The following is a 17,822-nucleotide window of genomic DNA, read 5'->3' on the forward strand; positions in this document are numbered from 1 at the left end:
GAAAAAAGGTAAAAAACAAATATTTTTTGCCCACTTAAAAACAAACATTTTGTATAAATGTCATAAATCTTCTGCAAGCTAGCATACAGAAAAATTAAGTAAGACCTAACAGTGTCGTTCTGGTTATTGAAAGTATTTTCTAAAGAATTCTAGTGACGTTATAAAGTGAAATGCAAACAGAAAACACATTTACATTCCAGTTTGATCTCAACTGGATTTAATATAGACAATAACAATAGCTTCTATCTGAGTGATTACTATGTGTTATACTTTATATATATCATCACATTCAGTTCTTACGACAGTTCTGTGAGATAGCTATTATCTTTGCACTTTATAAATAAATGTCACTTGCCCAAAGTTCACAACTAGTAAGTGGTAAAGGCAGGCTTTAAATCCAGTTCTGATTATAAACCAATGTGCTCATTAGTACCAACATGAATTAGGACATACATAATCCTAGGAGATGAAAAAAAGGATCCATGTCTAATTAACTCTAGGAATTTCTGGGTTAAACCTAAAAATATGTGAAATGTACACTGTGAATCTCCAAAAATGGGTATATTTGATACAACCTTAGAGAAATGCCATACCAAGCTATTTTTCTCCCCAAAATGTCAAAATGTTAAGTGATTATATCTGAGCAGCAAGTAGTGCTTTTCTTTATTCTTTTCAGACTTTTCTACCCTAGGAACATATTATTTCCTAAATTAGGGGGAAAAATTAATGTTACTTTAAATATAACAGAGGTATAATTGAGAAAGACGAAAGATGAACTCACATGATTCCAGTTTTTTTTTGATCCTGCTGGCAATTTCTTCCATCTTTTCACAAGCAGGACACAGGCATTACAGATGTCTCCTGAACGAGTCTCATGTAACCTGATAAGAAAACAATCAAACCTTTATTAGTCTCCTTTACATTAAACAACTCATGCAAGTACATTTCTTTTAGAAAAAAACACTATTTATAGTTTATAGATGTTATTTCTAATTGTCTGGAGTGATCCAGTTCCATTGTTTCTGTAGAATATTTCAGAAATATAATTAACTTCTAGATCCAATGAATCAATTCCATGTGCTACAATTTGGTCATTTTAAAATAAAGAATGTTTTTTAAAACAACAGCAAAATTTAAGACCTAGAGAAGATCCTGGTCACCATGGTTTTAAACAATGCTGTCCAATTAATCTTTCTTGAAATGTGTAGATACTTCATAAGCAATAAAACACGACCCTTTAAGTACAAAACTGTGCCGTGATATTCTACTTTCACAACAAACAAAACCAGAGAGGCACTGTAATTTTTTTTTTATGAATATATCTGCATGGGGGAAAGAAATCTATAGTTACCAAGCTATTTTTTAATTGTCTCTCTGAGGAATTTTTCATTTACTACACTTTTCCTGTATTATAAATACACAGAAAAATACTAATAACATTTATTATATATACAATTGGAAGTAAAGACATTAGGAGAAAAATGTAATTTCAAAAGGCAAGGTTGGTTAGTGGAGACTCTGACAACCTTCAAAATAAGTACAAAGTCTACGATTAACAATAAATAATCCACAAAATGTTTTGATAAGAAAGAACAGTGGTGAAATTAATTTCTAACATGGGAAATGGCTCAACTTTAAGTATTTTACTTCATCCAAGTATTTGTTGGAAAGTAATTTCCATTTTATTAAGCAGAGGTTTATTGTCAAAAGATAAATAAAGAACGAGGGCCTCCCTGGTGGCGCAAGTGGTTGGGAGTCCGCCTGCCGATGCAGGGGATACGGGTTCGTGCCCCGGTCTGGGAGGATCCCATATGCCGCGGAGCGGCTGGGCCCGTGAGCCATGGCCGCTGGGCCTGCGCGTCCGGAGCCTGTGCTCCGCAACGGGAGAGGCCACAACAGTGAGAGGCCCACATACCGCAAAAAGAAAAAAAAAATAAAATAAAGAACGAAATTATAAAATAAAAGCTAACATAGCCTGACAGGTTTCAGGGCAGAGCATTAAGTCCTGTTAGTATCCTCAGCAGGCTGGGTTAAAATATATTTCTATAATTTAGAAGAACAATACAAAGGACAGAAAACTAGTGGAGGACAATTACTGTAAGAGAGAATAAGGGTAATTTTTTAAAAAAATCTCTTTGTACATCCTGAAGTTAACAAAAGGGTTTGTTTGATTATAACTTCTAAAAGGCTCCACAATTAATCTGGTAGTTCCTCATAATCTGGAAAAAGGAAGGCTGTCAGTATTGTTTGATTTGTTTTAAGAGCAAGTGCCTTGAAATAACCTAGATTAGAATATGAGTGATTTTAATTATTAGCACACTGTTCCAATCCCTTTGCTTAGAAATACTTCTGTATACTGTGATCTTTTTCACTCCAAAAATGGTACAAACGTCACATGATCTTACCCAAAACAGCTCTGGAAGTCCTTTTCATAGCGTTTACTGTCAGTGAATCGAGAACTGGAGGATTTAGCTCTGCAAATACAGCAGCCCTCTATACTTCGGTACATCTTTGGCTTGTGAAAACCAAACATCTTTTCTTCTGGGCAATAGTCTGTAAAGCCAAGGGAATTGATGACACAGCTTTGTTGAGGGCTATAACAAGAAACCATTAAAAGCGAACTCTCCGCTCTACCCTACCCCCAGCAATGCGGTACTACATGACCAAGCGAGACAGGAGGGCTCTGGTGAAAACCTCTTGGATCCATCTCAATTCTAGGCACACGAGCACAGCAAGTGTCTAAAACACACAAAGTAGCTCAGGTATTTAACAAGGCTTCTACTACCTCCTTCTCCCCTCCTGGCAAACACTCATTCTAAAATTGCAGGAAGGGTACTTCCCTAGTGGTGCAGTGGTTAAGGGCCCATCTGCCAATGCGGGGGACACTGGTTCAATCCCTGGTCGGGGAGGATCCCACATGCTGCGGGGCGGCTGGGCCCGGGCGCCACAACTACTGAGCCTGCGCTCTAGAGCCCACGAGCCACAACTACCGAAGCCCACATGCCTGGAGCCTGTGATCCACGGTGGGAGGGGCCACCGCAATGAGAAGCCCACACGCCACAACGAGGAGTAGCCCCCACTCGCCGCAACTGGAGAGCCTGAACGCGGCAGACAAGACCCAACGCAGCCAAAAGTGGATAAATAAATAAATAAATTTATTTTTTTTAAAAAAAAATTGCAGGAAGGAGGCATTTTCTAAAATTCAAGATTTTAAGTAGAGAATACAACAAACTCTCCCCACTGTCCTGTGAAATAATGGAATCATACACAATGGAGGACACATCCTAAAATTTAAGCTAAGGTACCCCCTTTTATTTTGCATCTCTGCATTAACGTGATTCCCCTCTCTTGGAAAGTTTTGAGCATTTACTACAGGACCACTATTTGATACTAAGCACACAAGTAGCTCAATATGCATCAACCTACACTACTTTGCCCTATGGGAAATTAGAGGGGATTTCTTCTGTGATAAATGGGAAATTCTAAGGCAAGTTGTCCCTGAATTGAAACTACTGAAAGGAGGATGTAAAATACACAAAAATCCAGGGTTATAATTTAAGAATAATAATTTTATAAATCATTAAGATAAATTAAGAATGAGCTCACGTTGCCTGACCAGTGGTCTGCCCCTCACAGCTGTTACAGAGGTTTTTGAAGTTTTTCAATGAGGTGCTATGCCTTAGAGCAGTAATAGTGGGAGGCATATGTTCGAAAACATAAACTGTGATTTCCATGACCAAAAAAATCTCAACATCAAGCAAGGAAGGCAGATTCAGCTCCAGGGCTGGATGCAACAAAAATGTAGCTGGCAGTAAACGTGTACCTTGTAAGCAATTTAGAATATCCAAACCAAGGACCAACTTCACCAAAACATCTGGACTAAGAGAGGTGATGAACAGAAACTAAACCCCAAGGGACAAATCCAGAGCTCTGTGTGTGTGTGTGTGTGTGTGTGTGTGTGTGTGTGTGTGTAAAGGTCCAAATATAAATTATCACAAAACCATCACATAAAGCATCAAGAAGAGAAAATTATTAATACTAACTAGATTTGTGCCCACAGTTTTAGGAGTTATAACCACAGAACACCACCCCTTTAAAAGGTCTTTTAGAAATACACTCAAATATACAAGTAAAACAAAAATTTTGGTGTTTGTCTTTGGATGACCTCTTGCTTAACCTCATTCCATTCCCTTTCTGGTTAGCCATACCAGAGCAAGTATATGAAAGTGATTCAGAAAAATAACCAAATATCCAGGATCTCGTGTGTGTGTGTGTGTGTGTGTGTGTGTGTGTTTGAGATGCAGGGATTCTGAAATATAAACAAAGGATTTATAACTTGTTTTGAAGAAAATATTTTATCAGCAAATAACTAAAGACTTAAGTCTTCCTTTTAAACAGGGGCCACTGTTCATTAAGTGTTCTTTGATGCTTTTGTTGGTGAGGGAGGCAAGCAAAAAGGGAGGTGCAGTGGGGCAGAAGGCCACAGATGCATTTCCATAATGAAGCCTAAACAGTTGCTTTGATTTAAGAATTGTTAAACCAAGAAAATAAAATACTCCTAGTTGATTAAGTTAATTATTTTCATTAAATGAGATTTTTTGAAAGGAAAAAAATGAGGAAGGTGCTCTGTATATAGTAGGAAAAGGCACAGACCTGTGAAATGAGGTAGATTTATTTCTCCATCTAACAAACCCATATGATAAATGAAAAGAAAATTGCCTCCTGAAGAAAATGGCCATGTGCTGCTTTGGAAAAAACCAGGTCAAATGGCACAGGTTTATAGAAACTTTAAAATAAGTACTCAGAAAGTAGAAGCTATTGCTTTAATTTGTATATTTCTGTTTTGAGGCAAAAATGTAACATAACTTTCCAGTCCTTACACCAACCTGTGGGCTCTCCAAGCTCCCCCAACACCCTCCATTACCATCAAGGTCAAAAGTCTAGAGTTCCTCTTGCAGTCACCAGTTTCATCAATAGCTCTAGGAAACTTCAACCTCCCTTCTCAGCAAGGATAAAGGAAGTACAGCAAGAAAGGCCAGTTCATTCCATTAACACACAGACCAAATCCTATTACAACAGACAGACTCCTATCTCTCACAATCCCCTTCTCTCCACAAATAAACATGCCATCAAAACTATACAAAAATTGGATCACCTCCAAGATATGAACTACCTTCACTGAGGCTGGATTTGACCAAGAAGCCAGAGTTTGTGCCAGTTATCATGCTGGCAAGCTGCTAAGAAATACTAGGGCTACCTCCAGGTACTGAGGCTTTCCTTTTCATCAGCAGCTATTGTGAATCAACTGTTCATCTTCAGTATGAATTCTGCTGTGGTTGGGGATGTCCACGAAACTTACCCAATAGTAACCGTGAAACAATCCGTTCTGCAGCTTGAGGATATTCTTCTTAGACATCAGAAAAAATATAATAGCCTGATGTCTTCTGACTGATAATCTTTTATGTAGTTCTGCAACCTTTTTTTCCTGACAAAATTCTTCTGCCTAAACATCTGAGTGGGGTCTAAATCCTAGGGTTCACCCTCTTCCAAGCAGTGCTAAATGCAGTAAGGAGGCAGGCACTTGTCTTAATGCAGCACACAAGTAGCGCATGAACCTTTTAACGGATGATTACTTAATAAACCTATTAAACCTTTTCTGAGTTTATTCCTGCACTGGAGAGGTACCTGGGAATCTGCAGCAAATACACAGGGGTTTCATTTTGGGCTCTGTTTACAGTAACCCAGTTAAGCAGTGGTTGGTGTTTAGCCATTTTGAGCTTTGGGGAGCTCAGAGATTAACTGAAAATATTTTCACAAAATCTACAGACCCACTAATGTTTTAAAAAACAAAAAAACCTTACCTAATCTCCGGGGAAAAACTAAGGACACAAACTGGCTCTGAAGCCAAGTTACTTTATATATTTGAGAAGGTAGTGGGTGAGCATGGCACAATTTGATTTTAAACTTGGAATTTCTGTTATCTCAACAAACCGGGTGGTTCTTTAGAATACTTCTTTCCTATAAAAATACTGAATCACTATGTTGTATACCTGAAACTAACATAATATTCTGAATCAACTTCAATTTAAAAAACATATTTCTTTCCTAATCCCACATTTGTGCAATATTAAATGATCCCTCCAGAACAATCTATTTTATCTGTTCAAATTACTTGTGATTTTTGCATCTATTCTTATAGGTGTCACATCACTCAGCAGTGTTTTAATAGGAGGAAGCTAATACCATCTGCTTCCTAATTGATGAATAGTTACAGATGAGAGTGTACCCCGTACAATCTCACCCTTAAGCATGTATCTGCAGAAGGCAGAAGAAAAGTTACCTTTGAGATAAAGGCAAAAATCAGAAAGAAGTAAAATGCTGATTAAAAACCGTCATTTGCCTTCTAAAATTAGATAGTAGTGATAGCTGCAAAACTCTAAATACACTAAAAGCCACTGAACTGTACACTTTAAAGAGTGAATTTTATGGTACATAAATTATATCTCAATAAGCTTGTTTTTAAAAATAAAAATAGACTGGGTCGGGAATTCTCTTATTCTCTTCATTCAGCTTTGTAACCTCAGCACCTCAGTGCCAATGATGTGGTACGTACTCAATAAATGTGTTGATTAAACTTTTTTAAAAAGCTGTCATTTGTATAGCACTTCATGTTTTATAAAGCACTTTCATTGACATTAGTTCTTTATCTACTGTCAGCCAAAAAGCCACAAATTTTTTTCAATACTGTAACAGTTAAAGACAAATCAACCATGCTGAAATTACTGTTCTGTCCAATGTAATTCAATCTCCCCAAATTAAAAAGATAAAGTTAATAGCTAAGTCAGCAAAAGCTGTAAGAGAAATAACTATAATTATATGAACAAATAGCATACACAGACAACAATGTGAATTTTTTAAATGCAACAATCAATTCTAAACATTTGTTTTGATTGATTTACTGGGGTTTCTTCCACTTTAAAACTTCCAAAAAGTTGATCATAAAAATTCAGTGATCGGGCTTCCCTGGTGGCGCAGTGGTTAAGAATCCACCTGCCAATTCAGTGGACACGGGTTCGAGCCCTGGTCCGGGAAGATCCCACACGCCGCGGAGCAACTAAGCCGGTGCACCACAGCTACTGAGCCTGCACTCTAGAGCCCGTGAGCCACAACTATTGAGCCTGAGTGCTATAACTACTGAAGCCCACACGCCTAGAGCCCGTGCTCCACAACAAGAGAAGCCACCACAATGAGAAGCCCACGCAACACAACGAAGAGTAGACCCCACTCGCCGCAACTAGAGAAAGCCCACGCGCAGCAACAAAGACCCAATGCAGCCAAAAATAAAATAAATAAATAAATTTACCTTTAAAAAGAATTCAATCATCAACTTAATGAAAGAATGGGAAATGCAACCTTAGTGTTGGACAAGGAAAGGCTGAAGTAACCACTGTTTATCAAGATACAAAAGAGCCAATTCTAATCTGATCTAATGAGATTATGAAGCCAAAGAGCAGGGATGATGTCTTACTACACTTAATTCGGCACACATAAGGTAAGTTTACTGAGTACAATACAATATAAATGGGAAAGAAATCTTCACAGCCAATAGTGAAGGGATGCTATTTAAGAAAAGTTTTCTGATAAATGGCTTGAAGGCGATGTCTTACAATTTTTAATAATATCAAATACCTGATTTTAAGTTCCAGCTAAGAAACAGTATGAAGAATCACGAAATGCAAATTTTAGAGCTTCTTAATATGGAATTTTTATTATGGAATTAGGAGACAGTGAGGTGAAGAACTTAATTCTGCAGAGTATTTTCTTGTCTTTCAAATCTTGTAAGGGTGTGATTTTAACATTTAGGAAAATGGAGAAGGTTCTTATTATGACAAATGTAACATGTATTAGGCTCACCTTAGTTGGTATGTATGCTTTGAAGGACACCAATAGTTCCTCCAATGTAATAACTTCCCCAATTTTACTTTCTAGACTCCTTCTGGGTAGTAAAGTCTTTCTTATATTCAAAAATACCTTTCAAAACTCAAAATGCCTCTGGATGGACTAGATAGAAGAAAACAGAGAAGTAAGTATGCCAAGGATGATAAATCAGCTTTACAGTTAACTTCACAACTTGTCCATACCATCCTGAGGAGTGAAATTCTGATGCACAAATTAGGGGTGCAACCTCCCAAATTAAAGCATTCCTAAACTAAAGTAATCTTCGTTTTCAACAGACCAAAACCCTATAGCTTCTAATTATCACTTTTTCTCTCTAAAATCCAAATGACCTAGACCTTTAAAAAAAAATACATAAGATATTGGAAGCAATCTAAATGTCCATGGATTCTCAGACTGGTTTACGTACAGTGTCTTCATACTACAGAATACCCTTTCAGCCCTTAAAAAGATGGCATTAGTTCTACGACATTGTGCAGGGAGGGAACTTTTATCCAAGGTATCTTGTTATACAGTATAATCCCATAGTATGTTTTTAATGAGAACTTAAATACACAAACTGGCTTTTTAAAATAGATTTTTAAAAATTAGTAAACAGCAGTTGCCTCTGAAGGGTGCAAGAATGAAGGAGGCTTACTTTCACTTTACTCCCTTCTATACTGATATTTTTTTTAATCAAGAGTACCACACCCCAAAACCTTAGTTATCATCACATATCTCGACTTAACTAAGAGGAATCTGAAAAATCCCAGAGTTTAAATAAACTTCCTCAAAGACATATGGACAAAGAGACACACATTAGGAAATATATTCCACAGGAGAGAGTACAGAATAGACTAGTAAAATCAGAACAGACAGAACAGAATGGGAAGGAAACTGCAGAGAAGAGACAAGCAAAAGATTTGTTAAGTGGGAAGGAAGCAGTGGTGAACAAAGACAAAAGGAACCAAGCAACCAAAGACAACTTTGAAGTGAAGGAGATGTATGCTTTAGACCTGAACTTTAAATGGCAGGATGATGGGAAATGAAGAGAAATACGAAAAAACACTCATGATCATAAGTTATGGGCAACCTTGAGTTCTTGGAACTAGTAATGCTACCCTAGACACCATTTTAGTCAACAGTACGCTATCTTTAATCACATATAAGTACAGGATCCAGTAAACACTAACAGTGTAACTGGAGCAACACTCTTCACAAAGGGTCAAATAGGACTGAGTGTTTTGTGTTCTCCAACTGCTAGGCCACTTGGATGCAGTATTCCCCTACAAGGAGACATGTTTCTGCAGGGATTAAGGAAAGCCATGGAGCAATTAAACACTACTATTTCCTCTCACCTGCTTCTAGTAGATACCAACCCACATCCCAACACCAAAGGTTCTGAATTTACTTTACTGATTCACTTTTTTAAGTGAAATTTAACAATTTAAACCTGCCTGGAGGAAAACTGAAAGAGGTGATGGATCCCCACTTGTTCGCCAATAGCTTCTCCAAACACGTAACCCAGCCTGAGAAATTAGATGATAAAATATTTATACAGTGGTGCCTATGGAATCCACGTTAGCAGAATCTAGAACTCCTCCTACAGGAAAGGGGTCAAACTCAGAAATGAGTGTTCAGCTGAAGTAGCACAGGTTAAAAATAAAAATCACAAACCCAGGTCTGAGTTTTAGATAGTATAAAAAAATCCCATTTTGACAGTGTTATTAAAAAAACCCTGGGTATCCCAATACCAGATTAAGAGAGATTCCAGGGGATGGGAAAGTTAAAGTTTGGGAACATAGTATTTATTTGCTTTTAAGAGATGATTATCAGTAAGAAATGTAACTATTGTGAGTGTGGTGAAGAAGGCACTGTGAGTCAAGTTGGAGTCTATTTCTGCTTTTGTCTTTACAAGTAAATACGAAGTCACTTAGAATTTTACTTCTCCCTTTGTAATATTAGGGTGAAATCTCACTTCTACTTTCCAGGGACGCTGTGAAGCAAGAGTATGAAAATATCAGTGTATGTACACCATTTATTTCCTTAAATTTGTAAGACTTGCACATTATAGAAATATAAACTCTATCTGTCCCAAGGCACGCACAACAAATTAAAATGAAGGTAGAATCTTGATTTCTGAAGGTTTTCTTTTAAGACCAGGTTTGTGGGAAAAGAGAAACTTAGCATTTTCAGAGAGACTTTTAAGTTCATGAAACTAGACCATATTCCTTTCAGTGAAGCTTGTTCTCCCATTTTCAAGTTTGACAAAAATGTGAAGAAAGCACACACCTGGTCTAACCCAAACCTCAGGAAAGTTCCTTAAGCTCTCTGAAGCACCAATACAAGAACTGGCAGTCCTAACCTTTAAATGCCCTGAATTGATTATATAGTCTTCTCTTCCAAACACGCTCTTCCTGTGTTCACCTATCTTGGTTATCATCCATACAGTCACACAAAAAATCTGCAAGTCAACTAGGCTCTCTTCTCATCCTCTGCATGGTCCCCACCATGTCCACGATGAAATCCTTAGAAAATCTGCTAATTCCTTCACTTCTCTGGTTCATGTCCCTTCCATCCCCATTGCCTGTTTGTCCCTCATTATGGTGTTCCAACACCTGTCAGAGCCTCATAACCGACTTCCCTGCACCCTTCAAACAGGTGGTATCTTCCTAAAGTTCAAATGTTAATACCCCTTCCAAGGTACCAACACTGGCTTCAGGATACATCCAAACTCCTTGGCAAGAAATTAAAAGCTTTTCAGGATCTAGTCCTGACTACCAGCTGCTCCCAACTTAGAATTCTGATATTCCAGGAGTGTCAAACCAACTTTAATAACTAGCCGCATCTCTACTTAGGCTCCTATTTTTGTCCAAGATGGTTTCTCCTCCATCCCCTTAACCTGAGAAATTCTTTAAGGATTATATCTTTTTACAAAACCTTTCCATAGCTAACAAACACACCGGAACTTGTTTAATGTGTTATTTCCTCTACTCAATGATAAAGTGTTATAGGGCAGAAACTAAATGTATTATTTCTTCTACTCGGTGATAAACTGTTACAGGGCAGATACTAAGTCTTATATTACAGCCAGGTGCTGACTGTACAAAGTATACAAAACTGGGTGCAACTTGCTAAGAAGAGTGGGGTAGCCAAAATAGAGTTGAACAGTGTTTTTAAAGGCATGAAATAGGAATGATGTCCATAATAAAAACATGTATTAAAAAACTGATGTTTTGAATGGTGTCATTTTTCTTTAACATTTAGTCTGTAGACTTTTGTAGAAAAAAATTGTGAGCTTTAAAGATTTCCAGGAAATGTAAACCAAATGAATTACTTTAATTAGAAAAGATTAATAGTAAACAAGTCAATGCTTTCATAACAACTGGTAGAAGAAATATTTCTTGCTGATTTCAAGCAGGCACATGGAGAGGAAGGGAAGATTAGGAGAATACTGTGCAGAGAAATGAATCGCAAAATGAGAGCTATTTAAACTCAGCATACATTAACACCAACCAAATTTAGAAAACATTAATCCAAACAAACTTATAGTATGTGAAAACAACTAAATATGAAGCTAGAAATGAATTATTTTAGTTCAACTGCAACTTTTGTACTTGAATATATAATAGCAAATGTGCCTGTGACTTCCATATTTCTAGTACAAAAAGAAAACTTCGCTCCCTTGAAAATACACTCCCTTCTTTTGCATTAGCTGCATTTCCAGATCATCTCCATAATACAGAAAACCTTAGCCGCAGATTCAATTAAAAGAGAATCTGAAAAAAAACGAGAGAGAGAAAGAAACTAGAGAACCAAAAGACAATAAAATATTTTCACTTTATAACAGGACACTCTTGTGGACAAGAGAAATCAGGAAGAAAGAAAATAGCATATTCTAGATTTCCACAGGACTTTTTGATGTAAAGTGGTTGAATCAGAATTGGATTGGCCACCAGGAGATGAAGGCAGTGTACGCCCAGAACCAGCTCCTGAAGGAGGGGGAGAGGCCAAAGACATTCATTCTTTCCACTCATCATTTACTGAATTACTTCCTCCAGCAAGGAAACTGATCCAGGCCTCAGTTTTGTCTTCTGTAAAATGTCTACTTCCCAAAGTTGTCAGGACAATAGTCAGTATTTACCAAGCACATGATTTGCTTATTTATATCCCCAAGAACCAGGTATTATTATTATTACTGCTATTCTGCAGGTGACAAAATTTGACTACAAAATGACTTACATCTTTAAGATGATCAGGTCTTTGGAACGTAGGCATTTCGACCCCAGAGACTTCTGAACAACTAACCTACTGCCTCAACAAATGTGTTCCCCTCATTCTTAGCCAATTATATTCCCAACACTGCTTAGGAAAAAAAAGAAAACATAATATTTTTAAAGCAACCTACTATGTGCCTGGCACAGTAAATTAATTTGTCCTTACAACAGCTTATGAAGTTGGTTTAGATTTCAAATAAGCTTAAGCTTTCCCCAGTGAAAAACTTATTTTACATGGAAAATCATTCTCAAATTGCTTTTTTGACATAAATCTGCCTGAATTTGAGCCTCATGAGCCAGGTTTTCCCAGGGCCTGATTACAACTCTGGGAAAAAATTGATCATCCAGGTTCCAGATATACAGAATTAACAGTACTGTGCAACAGCAGCGTTGAGGCCCACAAAGCTTCTAGAATATACTATGTATTGAACTTTTCAACTCCAATCTCTTGCAAAAGTAATGCAAAAAGGGACGGCAGCAGAGACCTTGTCTGTGTCTTTCCCACTCTCAACTCATTTACCTTTATAAGCCAAATCTCTGCTGCACATTTCATCTGATATTTAAAACAAAAACCCTTAAGATATTTTATTTGAAATTTCCCAGAATATCGAAATTCTAGCTGTAACTCAGCTATAAAATACGAATTAAGAAAAACAGATCAAAGAATTTCACAGTGTATTTGCAAAGCTCTTCATATGCATTTTACTTATTTTTTTATGCTGCAAACATTTTAATGATTATTGTTGAGCATACATATTGGAAAATTTTTTACTTCAAACTGCAACAAGTTAAATAAATGTTTATAATATACAAAGAAAATACAACCAAAAGTAAAACTTGCTTTAAGTGTGCCTTGCCTCATGTGCATTTTAAATACCTGACCCAGAGAAACAACTGCCCAAAGCCAAAAAGTTATTAAATCCAAAGTTTCTCATTCTCTCGACAAGATCTTTCTATTCACTTAAGAAATGTACTGTTACTAATACTGGTAGCCTTTAAGTATTTGTAATTTGGTCAACCAAAACCTGGGGAAAACGTTTATTTAATAACAAAACAATGACAGCACAAAACTGATTTCAATTTGTATGGATGTTTTGGTTTGTGTGGGCATGGCATCTCAGGATATTATTATTTTTCGGGAATGACCACTTTTAGATTCTAGCCCTTAAACATGGTCAAAATGCAGGAGAAATCAGGAAAGAAGCAACAGACGTGGTGCTGCTTATCGGATGTCTAGACTGCAGGCAAATACCAAAGAAGCATCCATGTGTCAAACCAGCATAATTTCTGAGCTATGCCTGGGGCCACATACCAAAAAAAAAAAAAAGTTAGCTTGGAAAGAAAATCTAAGAGGGGTAATCAGAAGGTCAACCCCAGTTCACAGGAACTATGAAGCAGCTAGCGGGGATCGCTAGCCATCACCTTGTGTCAACCCCTGAGCAGCTTCCTCCCCAGCGCCCACAGAAAATCTCCAAGAAAGGCCTAACTCCTACGTGCTAGCTTCTTCAAGGTCGTCCAAAGATAACGCCCAGAACATTGAGCCAAGCATACCTTTAGGGCCAAGGAAGATTCTCCCTTCCCCAAACCACTATATAAATACTTTAAATGCCATCGGGCTTTTCTCCAAGTCCACCAGAAATAAACTCCCAGAATTTAATTTAGATTCAGCAACTAATAAACGTGTTCGGTTTTGCAACATAAATTATTAAAGGGCTTTTCAAGTCCGGCAAACTCCAGTTCAAAAACAGGTGCTTTCAGAGTACTTTTAATGACAAGGTCAAATTCATTTTTTTAATTATTTGGAGGAAAGGGGGTGGTGTGCTTAAGCTTCCTTAGGACAACGTGAGAGAGGAGTGCGGGGGGAAGGACGGCTGGGGAGAAACTGTCTTGCCCCGGGTTGATGTTTGACTAAACAGTAATTTCTGGTCTTCCGGGTGCCTGGACTAATCGAACGTTAGAGCGAGAAAACAAAAACAAAGAAACCTAGTAGGGTCGGAGTTACGAGAACAAACTCTGCACCGCCCTACCACCCCCAAGAAGTCATCCCCCCAACCAAACCAGCCCTCGCCCCAGCCGGCCCCCCTCCCACACTTAAACACACAAAGACGAGAGCTGCACGCACGATTCACCCACAGTCCTCACTTCGCTTTGTAGGACAACCGGAGCCCCGAACTTCCCCGCGGTGGTTTTTCGGGTGTCGTCGGGGCTGGGCCCCCTGCACTTGCGGGCCGCGGCTCGGCTGTGGGGGAGGGGTGCTCGCCGCGCTCGCCGGTTTCCCCGAAAGCAGCAAAATGCCTCCCCGTGCCGCCCCGGTTCTCCGCGGTCGCCCCAGGCTGCGCTTCCCCAACCCCCCGGGCACACGGCGACGGCCGAGACAGAAGCACCCAGGCAGCAAAGAGAACCGCTCCCCGGCGGATCGGTGGGTAAACACAGCAACTGGGGTCGGAAGGAAAGTTGCCGCAGAGAGCTGCCCGCCGGGGCGGGGCGGGGCGGGGGCGGCGGCGGCGGCGGCGGGAGGGTAAGCGCGTCTCTCGCCGCCGCCTCCCTCACCTGCGCCGGAACAACGGGCCCCGCGCCCGCCCGCCCACCCGGCCGGCCCGGCGCCTCCCGCAGGCCGCGCCTCCCGCACGCTGCGCTGCCGGGGCTTGTTCCTCCTCATGGCTTTACCCTGACGTAATTCAAACATGGCAACAGTTCGACTTCAAAGGCGGATCCACAGACCTCCCAGACGCAGGCTTCGGCCCCGGGGAGCGGGTCGAGACCTCACGGCCGCTCTCTCCCAGGCCCTCGGCCGTCGCGGCACCCGACGCCGGGGCTCCAGCTCCGGGCCCCAACTGCCGCCCCTCGGCCGCCCGCCGCGCGGAAGCACGTCGCCTCCCCCGCGCACCGGCACCGCACCGCGCACAAGTAGCGCCGCCAAAGTTTCCCCGCGAGGGCCCGAGGAACAAAAAGCCCCTCCCGAAACTCGTCCGAACTTCGGGGGGCCCAGCCCGCCCGGCGGCCGCCCTGAGCGCCGGCCGGGCCCGCACCGGCACATGCAGCTCTTTGTTTTCTGTCCAGCCGGGCGCTGCCTACGTGCAGCCTCAGGGACGTGGGATTGTATCTCAGGGGGAGACACTTGACGACCGCCCAGGGGAAGGGTCCGGACCCCGCGCCCCGGGACTCCGGGGCTAGTCCCGCCGTCCTCCCCTAGCAGCAGGCCCATTTAATCGAAGTTTTGCAATGTCCTTGATAAGAAACGTCCGGATTCCCCGCCCCGCACCGGCCGAGAGTTGGCGACTTTCACTCTGCTTTTTAAACTGGCAAGACGCCATCATCAGCAAGTCACATTGTCCTGCCGACCGGCCCCGACAGCGCCCGCATCTCCCGGCTGACCGCGAGCCGGACGCTCAGCCGGACCCCCGACCAAACCCGGGTCGCAGCCCCAGCACGTGGTCTGTCACGCTCGGCACAAAAAGCAGTGCCCTCCAGAGTTCCCGCACTCCTCCGGCTCAGTCAACGCCGCTGCCTCCATCCCGGAGTCAACTCGGCTCCGACTGGCCATCTTAAGCCGCGCACGGTCGCCCTAGAGAGCGCCGCGGCGCCCACATCTACGCTACAGGTGAATAAATTGCGAACCAAAGTTGAGGCTCCACAGACACCCCGGACGCCCGCGCTGACTGGGCGCGGCCCGGGGAGAGGCGTCTGCTAGCCGGGGCCGCTTCCGAGCAGCCGCGTGTTGCTCATTGTCGCATCCGCATCCCTCCGGAGTTGGGCGGACAACGCCACCCGCGTGCACTCGGGCCACGCCGGCACCGACCCGAAAGGCCGATTTAAACGCCCTCCGCCCGCCAGCTCGCAAGTAGGCGGCAACTTAGTTTTCGAGCGAGGGGCGTTCATTGTCCGCCCTCATCACAACACGCGCGGGGGCCGCAAGAAACTAAAGCACGAGGTCCAACAACGGCGGCCGGCCACTCCCGGGCGCGCGCCCACGCGGGTGCACCGACCCGGGGCCCCTCCGCAATCGCCAGCAACTCCTTTTCGCTCGGGCCTTTCAGCCACCGAACTCCTTGTCGCCAGCGAACACTGCGGCTGAGAAAAGTCATTGTCACCTTCAACGTGGATCCCTCACCTCTGGCGATTCCTCACTCCTTTCCAGGCTCCACTCACTTCCCCCACCTCAAGACTTTCGGTTTGCCTCAGATACGCTCCTCAATTGAAAAGGACACACTAAACATGCAGATACAAAAGAATCTGAGGTCTGAAGATCACGAAAACAGCGCTCCCAGCAATGCCATCTCCAAGACAAAACTTCCTGTGTGTATATAAATGTGTGCGTGTGTGTCTGTGTAAGGAAGGGGGAGGTGGTGAGGTTCGGTGAAAAGAGAAAAAAAAAGCCACTCTCAAATCAATGCCTCGTGAGACAGTTTTCCACCACAGTAATGGTTCGAGTCACTCACCTGCCAAAAGCAGACGTTCCACGCGCAATAACGTTCCCGAGGTGCGGAGTGCACGCCAAGCCAAGCCCACCTCGCAATCGCTCCCTCCTCCTCAACTGCCTTGTCTAGAAAGATTGTCTCCTGCAGTTCTGCAGTTGCTACCGCTGGCGCGGAAGGTGTAGATTCCGCTTTCCCTCTGCGCACGCGCGGCTCCTGGTACAAAATTCTCCTGAATCGAACTTATTTGCATACGGGCGCGCGCGCGTCGAAGGCTGGGAGGGGAGAAGGCCCAGCGGGCGCGCGCGCTCCCGAGGCCTCTATTGTCCTTTTAAGGGGAGAAGCGCCGCGGCGCGGGAAACGCGGCGGCCAGAGAGAAACGGGGGCGGGGACTGCTTACTACAGCTGACGTCACGTAAACAAACGCCCCCTGGCTGGAGGCGGCGGCCAAGGGGGAGTGGCGGGATGGGAAAGGCGGAAAGGTTAGCAACCCAGGGAGAACACTAGACTTCGTGAAGTGCTTTCCACTCTGAAGCTCTTCAGGCGCACCGTTTCGCGTTGAAAAATAGTTTTGAAAGCTGTTTTTGCAAAATGCTCACACCTGTGCCCGGTTTCTGGCCTGAAGTGACAGGAGAGGTGGTCTTGCAAGCATCCACACTGAGTTTATACCTTTCCCACATTTGCTAAATTTTGTTTGAAAATGGGTTTTTGAATCTTTTTTCTTTTTTAATTTTCTGGGGCCAGAAGAGGTTTGTCTTTAATGAGTCTTTTAGTAAAGTCCCATTTTGACACTCTTCATTCATTAACTCCTGTCTGCCCTCCTCAAACAGTAACCCAACCCATAACAATCCAATTTTCTTCTCCACTTCGGCCTTAAGATTTCAAGCCTGAGTTGAACGGTTGTTAATTTCCGTGGGAACAGTGTCGCTTTCCTAAAAGACTAGTTAGTGGAAAGCCAGTAGTCTAGGGACGTGCATACCATCTCCAGCTGCTGGTAATGTGTGTTCCACTCACCCAGAAATACTACTACCAACTGGTGGTCTTGGGAATTGAAAAAGTAGCCATGCTTCTTGCCTCAGGAGGGGAAAAAAACTGAAAACCTGAAATAAATCTTCTCAAATTGGTAAGTGAAAAATGAAAAATGACTGTGATACACCTTTATTCCCAGAACACATCTAACACCAACAGGCTGAGA

The 17,822-nt window shown here is 42.1% G+C and overlaps 1 protein-coding gene across 4 annotated transcripts in view; it reads right to left on the reverse strand.

Moving 5' to 3' along the window:
- Positions 1–16,855, reverse strand: part of SINHCAF (SIN3-HDAC complex associated factor) — a 29,666-nt gene extending 12,811 nt beyond the window's left edge. Inside the window, exons 1-3 of one of the 4 annotated variants that reach the window (XM_060113474.1) lie at positions 16,652–16,855; positions 2,406–2,553; positions 782–881 (exon numbers count right to left, since the gene is read on the reverse strand). In XM_060113474.1, coding sequence (XP_059969457.1) covers positions 782–881; positions 2,406–2,533 — 228 coding nt within the window. In that variant the 5' untranslated portion in view covers positions 2,534–2,553; positions 16,652–16,855. Of the gene's footprint in view, positions 1–781; positions 882–2,405; positions 2,554–14,354; positions 14,582–15,830; positions 16,008–16,323; positions 16,538–16,651 lie in introns of those variants that run through there. The other 3 variants (XM_060113475.1, XM_060113477.1, XM_060113476.1) reach the window with 3 other exon arrangements.
- Between the last annotated feature and the right edge of the window lie 967 nt (positions 16,856–17,822).

This window comes from Mesoplodon densirostris, chromosome 11 (assembly GCF_025265405.1).
Source record: "Mesoplodon densirostris isolate mMesDen1 chromosome 11, mMesDen1 primary haplotype, whole genome shotgun sequence".
In the NCBI taxonomy this organism is placed as follows: domain Eukaryota; kingdom Metazoa; phylum Chordata; class Mammalia; order Artiodactyla; family Ziphiidae; genus Mesoplodon; species Mesoplodon densirostris.